The sequence below is a fragment of the Ipomoea triloba genome, chromosome 4, assembly GCF_003576645.1.
Source record: "Ipomoea triloba cultivar NCNSP0323 chromosome 4, ASM357664v1".
Classification (NCBI taxonomy): Eukaryota; Viridiplantae; Streptophyta; class Magnoliopsida; order Solanales; family Convolvulaceae; genus Ipomoea; species Ipomoea triloba.
Window position 1 is genome coordinate 36,041,161 of NC_044919.1, and position 9,060 is coordinate 36,050,220.

Below are 9,060 nucleotides of genomic sequence, written 5' to 3' on the forward strand. Positions count from 1 at the left end.
GGGGGGGGGGGGGGGGGGGGGCTCTGAGCTACTAGCTAGTTTTGTAGGAGCTCACTTCAATATTTTTGGGTAAAAATGAAGAAAGTCTGGGCTTTATATAGAGCTATTTAGCATCTTTAATTTAGTACGTCAACTTGCATATATGCTATATATGCATCATCATACTTTTAGTTGTGCCGTGATGTGTTTAATTTTTTATATGCTTTATTCTTGAAGTAATATCACTGAACTTAATAGGTTAGAGGCCAAATATTCTTTTGAGACCACTAGATATATATTGAGTGATCAAAATCAACAAGATATTTGAAAATCGTAGTTGAATGCTTTTTTTTTTTTTTTTTAATGCAACATGCAATACCATGAATGATTTAACAAAATAACACTAAAAACTATTTTTTAAAAAATGTATCTCTATCACTGCAAACTCAATCCTGTGTCACACAAGCATTAATTAATTAATCTAAAGCAAATGTGAGATAATATCACTTTTCAATCCTCTTGGCATTTTCATTTTTTTAATCTTTAATTATTAATTTGACCATTTTTTGTCTTTTAACTTTTACAAATTGATGAATTAAATTCAATCTAAAATGTTCAAAAAAAAAAAAAACAAAAGTAGTTAAATTGATAATTGATGACTAAAAATGAAATTGTTACTATAGTCGGATGACCAAAATGGTATTAACTCCTGACAATATTTATAAATTAATAAAGCTAATTTCCATGTACTGGATGCAACAAGTAGGAAAAAATATTAATATAAACTTGTGATCTTTGAAATTTGATTCACAATTTCTTTAAATGGGTGATAATATATAATGTTAAAACAAAAGAAAAACAATCAAACATGAATGCATATATATATATATATATAACCAGATGGAATCAGAATGTAATCTTTATTCATTTGGTGACGTTTGTTTGCATTGCATAAATATTGATATGAAGTAGAGAATATGATTCCTCTCCAAGTTTAATTTGACGTCTGTGGAAGTTATTTATTGGTTTTCTTAGTTTGAATCGATCAGTTATAAACAATCTAGACGACTTTACATCTTTGTACTCCTTTGCTAACTAAAGTCACGTAAAATTTTACTCCGAACACATATTTGGGAAGCGTCCACATACATTCTCAAAAATCAAAGAATATGATTCTCCTTTTGGTTAGGAAAAAAAAAAGTTATGCTTCTTTATTATTTGCTAGTCTTTATCATAAAAAAGAATGTGTACCTTTTAAGTGTGCTCCATATATGATTCACGATCAGATAACAAGCTAAGCTAGCTAGCTAGGTATATATATATGACCTCAAATACAAGATGTATATTTTGTAAAACTAAAACTCTATTTGGTAAAATAGTTATTAGCAGCCAATTTTGGCTTATTTGATCACTATTAGCTCTTTGACTTAGTTCAAAATCAATATAAGTATTTGGTTAATTAACTTTTTGTAACACTAAAAAGCTAAAATTCAAAAAGTTGTTCATAGCAACTTTTTCAATTAACTTTTTGAAAAAAAATTACTATTTTAAATTAAAAGTGCATCATACCACAACTACAAATGCAATCGTTGATATATATATATATATATATATATATATATATATATATATATATATATATATAACAGTCACCAATTACTATACACTAGTAGTTGTTGTGTGATGCACTATAACTTTAAAATATTTAGCATAATGTCACTATATTTTCCCCCTTACTTTACCGATGGTCATTCTAGATCAATGGCTAGAATTGATCGATATTTATTTTTAAGGTTGATTCTCACTTAATCATATCATATATATATTCTACAACACGAGTTCTTGTTGTAAAATATAGGATAGGATAATGCATATGAATTAATGGGCAAGCAGTTGAGGTACGTACGCTTGCAAGTTAAGGGCATATACTCTACCAAAAAGATGTATAGGCCGGACAAGAATCTTTATGTTGAAAGGAAATACCAAACCACTATGAAAAATAGGCAAGTTGCTCACTTTCTTTTTTCTATTCCCTAACAATGTTAGAAATGTTTGAATTTTGGTTCATTCAAAAGTGGACGAAAAGTATTAATTTAAAAATGAATTTTAATAATTAATAGTTAGTTGTAAAATGCAATGCTTTGAACTAAAATGTATATATATGTTTGTTTTAAAAAAATGAGTGCGAGAAATTATACATTGTGCCATTGCCAAATGCCAATAAATGGATGGCATATTTAGTCACCGAAAATATTTCAATTGTCTCAAAATGATTTTTGATTGAGAAGGATCGATCCACTTTTTGTAAGAATAGAGAATTTAATATCCTTAATCCTATGGTATACAATATTGAAAAGTAAAAATAGAAGAATGCAAGAGCAATATACAAACTAATAAATAATTAATGAACTAGAAATCCTCCCATTAGGGAAATTTTAATCTCTGATTACTTGTATAGATGTATACTTACCCCACAAATCTCAACAAATTATACCATGGATCATCAGATCTATCTTGCATTGTGGATCCTGATCTAAAATAAAATTTAGATTATGTGTCGTCTCTACTTAACATATTATGTGTTTGCACTTAAAAAGATTATATGTCTATAAATAATAAGTTAACTAGAGATACATGTTAAGTGCATACACATACACACAGAAGAAAGTGCAAAAAATTGTAGAGGGATATGATGAGGTTTAGTAGAGGTGGTTTTACTCCATTATGACTAAGAAAGGAAGCAAATTAAAACATCATGGATAATGTAATTTGTTCTGTGTGGGATTTGAAGAACTCGGCGGCTGCCTTCTCAATCCATTTCTCACTGTTTTCTCAGCCTCCATCATCATCTTCTCAACATTATTAGCAGAGAGTGATATTGATGCTGACCCTAACCGCCTTCTCGATTCAATCCTCCCAGCTCTATCAACTGTTTCTGTAGTCGAGAAACACATCGCGTAAAGCATGAGAACACAGAAGAGCAACATTAATGCCAAGAGAAACACAGATGTTATGTTTGTGTTTCTCATTCTGATAATAGACTTGACTGACTAGGGGATGAGATGATAAATTATTTTGGTTTATTTGTTGTTTTAAATAGGGATGGCATGCAGCTTGGAGGGTGCTTCAGCATGTGATGTTGATGATTTGATTAAGTGCTATGCTTGTCTCTAATTACTTTTTGATGCAATCTGGCCTGGGGAGATTAAATTAAAGAACATGTATCATGTGACTCACACTATTAGTCAGTCTTCTTTTTAATATTAAACCTTTAGTTACAATATTATATATATATATTTTTTTTTTTTTTTTATTATTTTTTTTTTTGAAAACAGTTACAATATTATATATAGTGTTTCATATGTTGTAACAAGAACAGCTAAAATTAGCTGCAGGCTGTGTAAAACAGTTACATGACAGTTGAGAGAGAGAATGAAAGAGCTCGAGAAGCTAATTAAGGTTGTATATAGTACCAGTGTGAATGGTTTTTGCATAAATATGGTTTTGAGAAGGATTCCTTACACTTTCTGAAAAAGATGCAGACATGTAGGTAAATATCTATCTACATGGTAAGAATGTAGAATAGTAAAAAATAAAAAGAAAAGAAGCAAGATCTTTGCTATAAAAGGAATTCATATTCTTCCAAAGACTTATAGGCACCAAATATCTACTATACAAAGGGAGCTTTGAGGAGTAACAATAAAATTAGGTAAATGGAATGGCTACAAACTTCTTCTACAGATTCCTACAACAATATCTGCATTTTATATGAGTAAAAACTTTAATCCCCATTGTATGGCAGTGTATCATGGACAACTCACGAAGAACACGAAAGCATGCAGACACCAGGACGATAAGCCCAGGCTGGGGGTAAGCGAGCATATTTCTCCATTCCCGGTTGCTCATCATATGGGCGTTCCATAACCTTTAGTAGTTGGCGGACCTCTGCAAAATCGCCTTGCTCAGCTGCATCTATGGCACTTTGGCATAAATAGTTTCGTAGGACATATTTAGGATTTACAGAATCCATGGAGGCCTTCCTCTCCTCGTCTGAAATGCCACTAGTTGAGAGCTGTTAAAGCAGATAGAACAAACCGTAAGAATCATCTTTAAAGAGTTCACAAGATTTGAAGTCATAACCAGTAAATAAATTTTGCAGATAATGCACCAATCAATGTTGTAGAAGGTGCTAGGCGCTTGGCGGGAGCCCCGGCGGCCGAGTAATAATAATAAGAAAAACAGCACACCAAGAAAAAAAGAAACACTCGGCCAAGTTGGCCGACCCGGTCGCCTAGGTCGGGCTAGTCGGCCAACTAATGTTGGCCTAAAGGAAAAATCCCCTCGGCCTAGAGGCGCCTAGCACCTAATCAGTGCCTAGGCGAATGCCTGGGCCAATTTTGGTGGCGGGAGGTCACTTGCATCTTCCTGCCCCCTAAACAACTTCCAATTGCATGCTATAGTCACTACCTATGATAATTTCAACACAGAACTCCTATGTATAGATATCCAAAACAAAGTTGAAGGACTTGAGGTTATGCAGATTGGCAACCTGCTTCTGATCTGTTCTATATATAGATTCTCCCATGTTCCATGGGTGGAGGGAAGGCATGAAACTTCCAAAATCATCATGTTTGAACAACTATAGTTTTAGGACTAGTATTTGCATTTTGAAATTCTATTTACTGTGAATGCAACACAAACTAGCCATAAGAATCAACCAAGATGAAGCATTCTATCCTGACAACTCACCTTGAGTATAGATCAATTTCCATGAACTCATACTGGAAACAAATTAAGCATAAAGCATTACTGAACTTTGTGGGATTTCAGAGTCTTAAATTCATAATTCATTTTAAATCCTAGCAGTAAATGGTCAAATGCTTAACGCTCCTTGGAATCATTCATCAAGCAGCATCTACCCCTTGTTGGCCACCCTGACTATGAATGAATATTATGGCAAGTACAACATTCGCGCTTACCTCTTGTATGTATGACTGTACCCAATTTGTCCATGCCTCTTTGCGCTCTTTACCTATATCCAATAGAACAGCCTTCAATGGAATCAATAACTTCTGTTCTGGAATTGTGGGATCTGCTTTAATATTTGACAGCGACCGAAAGAAATTTGTGTAATCCACTTTATCAACAGCCATATTTTTCAGAAGATCACCAATCAACTGCTTATTATACTTGGGCAAACCAAGTTTTTTGGTTATGATTGCTTGATAGTCATCCATAAATTTGATCCCATATCTGTCAGACACAGCAAATGCAACATTGTTCATTAAGAAGGAAAAAAGGCATTTTCTAAAGTGTCCCTATTTTAAAAGGTCGGTTGTTGAAAGCTACTCATTAAGGGCAAAAATATTCATATTCAAAGCACCTTTCCATGGCATAATTTGCCTCCTTATCGTTTATCAATTCAGCAGTAGACAGAGTTGATGTAAATTGTGCAACATTCCACAACCCTATATCAGGCTGATTAGCAAAACAGTATCTTCTCCCTGGAAGATCAGTGGTATTTGGTGTATAACTGGGATCAAATGCATCTAAGAAACCAAAAGGGCCATAATCAATGGTGAGTCCCAGTACACTCATGTTATCAGTATTCATCACTCCATGGGTGAATCCAACACCCTGCCAACCCGCTATCATTGAAGCAGTGCGCTCAGCAACTTCTACTGCCCAGGCTGATATAATATACAACAGAACACCATGATACAAAAGTTAGTATAAATGAGAAGGTAAATTGTATTAAAAAGCATCCCTTTTATTCCCAAATAAGTGTAGGATCTGTAGGACGATAAATGAAAATGAAAGTCAATACAAATTCAGAATAACAAACTTGTCAGCCTATAAATTATGTTAGAGCCAATCTGATCAAACCACTGCAACCAAAATTTCGACAGCATAATAAATAGCTCAACAAAGATCCATCATCCCACTGAAACAACCCCTAAGTCAATTAAAGGGAGAAAATTACAGAAAAATGGCCTCCCTTTCCACTTCCCTGAAAACTATCTTCAAGGGAAAATGATAAGTGATGGGAATATATGTTTAATTTCCTCAAGCTACCAATTAGCTAGACCATATAATTAGCCAGAATAAACAAATTAAGCATTTAAACTTGTTGCACATTTACAACTATGTGATAATTAAGCAGCCACAATATCACACTATGAGTGAGGATACTGTTGCCAATTCTTGTCAATAATCAATCAATTAAATTCTTTTGCAGATTATAACTAGAAGACTTTGGTGTTTGGTACATTGGCATGACATTCACTTGAAGTAGGAAATTTTCCTTCCATAAGTTGTAAGAAATATAGTTGATCTACTACTAATCTTAGAAGCTTTTTGGTTCTGAAACCCTCTACCCCCAACAATAATCAAAACAAACATAAAAGTAACATAAGGATTTCCCTTTGTAAATGTCTAGAAACGGTAAGGGGGCAAACATGGGAATTGGAATCAACTGTTTAGTAGTTGGAATGGGTTTTAGTAAAAGTGTTCTATGTCTATTCGGTAGTAAACTAGAATTAGAATCATTACTAATATTGTTGTTTGGAGATGTATAACTTCATAATTGGAATTAAAGTTAATAAAAAATTAAAAAAAATAAAAATAAAAATAAAAAAGACAACTGATACCGATATCCAAAACACAGAAAAAATCCAAAGCACCAATGTGAACAAAAAATCAAAATGAAAATCAAGAAGCATTAATTCAAACAAAAATCAGATGGATTAGAAATCACAAACCCATATCTCATTCTTCATCCCATAAAAGCACCCAATACCAAGCACAAAAAAAATATTTGAAGAAAAAGTATAATGCAAAATATTAATACCACAGTAAACTAACAAATAAAAAGTCTATTTTTTTTTTTAAATCTTGATAATAGAAGCATCTGGCACATTACCTAACTGGAGGAAGGTGACAATACTGGAAGAGGCATGAGGTTGGAGGCAAAATTTAAGGTGTGGTGGGAGACAAAATATAAAGAGAAAATGTAGTGAGAGGCAAAAGTGCACAGGGGAACTGAATCCGGGGTAATGAAAACTAATAGAAGCCAGGAATGGAATTTTTACATTGTTTAGGGTTTGAATTTGTTTCCTACTTTCCGCACTTCAAAAAACATAGAAAACAAACAAGTGTTTTACTTTTATTCGGTTATTCCAACTCCAGACCATTAAAAGTAGTGAACCAAACACTCCCAAAGGTATCATGTCATATTCGGAAATTAGTTAATCTTCAACTGATTGAAGTGTGGGCATGTGCATGGCTTACCTGCATATTTGTTCGACGTTAGATCCACTACTGAATCATCCTCTTGTCCAGTGCTGAAAGATATACATTCACTCTTACTCATGTTCTGTAGATGGGGGTAGTGATACCTAATGGTATAGTCTGCCAAAGTACGGACAATGTCAAGATCCTTCTTCCCTCTGGAGGCATGTAATTGGTATGAACCAAAACGTAAAAAGGATTGAGCAACTCTGCAAACAATTGCACCAGGTTCATCCTTTGGATTGCCACTGCATGTAAACACAAAATGATCAGTGTGAAAGCCTAGTAACATCACTGTTTACGAGTACACTTCCATACATGTTCATCAGTCCAAATGCTTCATTAAAAAATAAAGAGAAAGAGAGGATCTTCCACGTGACTTTCAAAAGACAGAACCTGAAGTTACAGTAGAATACTAATGCACCTAGCTATGAATGATTGAACATAGTTTTCATACTCATAGAACATGTCGCGGGTGACATATTTCCCCGTCGTCACAAGGCATAGTGCCCGAGTTGTCGGGATTCCTAGACTGTGCATTGCTTCACTGCACAAGAACTCTCGAATACTACTACGCAACACTGCCAGACCATCGGCAAACCGGCTGTATGGTGTCTTCCCAGCACCTTTAAGCTGCAGTTCCCACCTTTCAGACTTTGAGTTTAGAACCTCTCCAAGAGTTATTGCACGACCATCACCTAACTGGCCAGCCCACATTCCAAATTGATGCCCTCCATAGTTTTGGGCATAAGGCATCCTAAGCAGCAAATTATTAATTAGAAAATCCGCTCACATAAAAAAGGGAAGAAAAAGAAAATGATATGTACATAAATTTGTATATACACTTACGATCCCACCAAAGGTGAAGCTCCAGAGAATAACAGTGGGAAATCTGATCTCTCGAATCTGAAATAATAGAAACTATTTTATCACAAATCCATTTAAACCACTAAGATGAAGACAGAACTTATGTGAAGCTACAAAGACTCACTCTTTAGGATCCAATTCAAGAAACTTTGCAACTGAGTCTGACCATGCAACAAGCTGGGGATTCTCCACCTCAGCAGAAGGAGATAACTTAGTAAAGCAAGCATGCAACACCTAAAATGTAAGGATAGAAACTTAAAAACAGCCAATCAACAATAATGGGATTCTTATGATAACCCTATAAACATGTTGTCCAATTATATTTTCATGATTCTATGCTACTTCAGTCCTAAAAAAGAATTCCTATTTAAACTTTCCAGTGTCCAAATTCCAAAGTGAAATTTAACCTATAACCTATTAGCACACAAAATGTTCCAATTTCAATTCCAGAATACACGAAATACGGATCTTTCCAATCAACTAGTTATGAAACTAAGTACATCAGGTAAGGTAAGTAAGAGGTGAGTAAGGAATCAAACCTCCCTGGGCATGTTATCGGCCCTGGGATCACCCGGCAGTTCTCGAACGAAAGAATGATCCCAATTGAGGTCTTCAAGCTTGAGTTTACAACTGGTGGAACTCTCCAAGCTCTGCTTCCCGAAATCATCGGTCACTGAATCGACGGTGGCGGAGGCGGCAGCGGCAGCGGCGGAGGGCGGGGAGTCCATCGACGCAGTGAAGAAGAGGCGGCGGCGGAGTTGAAGCGGCCTGCAGGGGAATTTGGGGCAGAGAAGTTTAGGGGAGAAGCGGATGTATAGGGCGGTGGCGGTGAGGGAAGAAGCAGGGGCGTGAGAGAGCGAAGCCGAGAAATGGGTAAGCATTTGCATTTTTAACCACTCTCCCGTCAAGTGTGTACCTAAGCTG

The 9,060-nt window shown here is 35.1% G+C and overlaps 1 protein-coding gene across 1 annotated transcript; it reads right to left on the minus strand.

The window, feature by feature from the left end:
• Positions 1 to 3,572: 3,572 nt before the first annotated feature.
• On the minus strand, positions 3,573 to 9,060 carry LOC116016701 (protein adenylyltransferase SelO). The gene is made up of 8 exons (XM_031257073.1): positions 8,676 to 9,060; positions 8,261 to 8,370; positions 8,119 to 8,175; positions 7,727 to 8,026; positions 7,270 to 7,517; positions 5,363 to 5,669; positions 4,959 to 5,232; positions 3,573 to 4,051 (listed from the first exon to the last, which is right to left on the minus strand). The coding sequence occupies exons 1-8, from the start codon at positions 9,021 to 9,023 to the stop codon at positions 3,797 to 3,799; spliced, it is 1,899 nt and encodes a 632-aa protein (XP_031112933.1). The 5' UTR covers positions 9,024 to 9,060; the 3' UTR covers positions 3,573 to 3,796.

Excerpts from the sequence above, each read along its gene's own strand:
- LOC116016701 (XM_031257073.1), bottom strand. The coding sequence starts at position 9,023 with ATGCAAATGCTTACCCATTTCTCGGCTTCGCTCTCTCACGCCCCTGCT. Across the intron at positions 8,176-8,260 it reads CTTGAATTGGATCCTAAAGA|ATTCGAGAGATCAGATTTCC; the intron begins GTGAGTCTTTGT and ends CTATTATTTCAG. Across the intron at positions 8,027-8,118 it reads GCTTCACCTTTGGTGGGATC|GATGCCTTATGCCCAAAACT; the intron begins GTAAGTGTATAT and ends TTTGCTGCTTAG.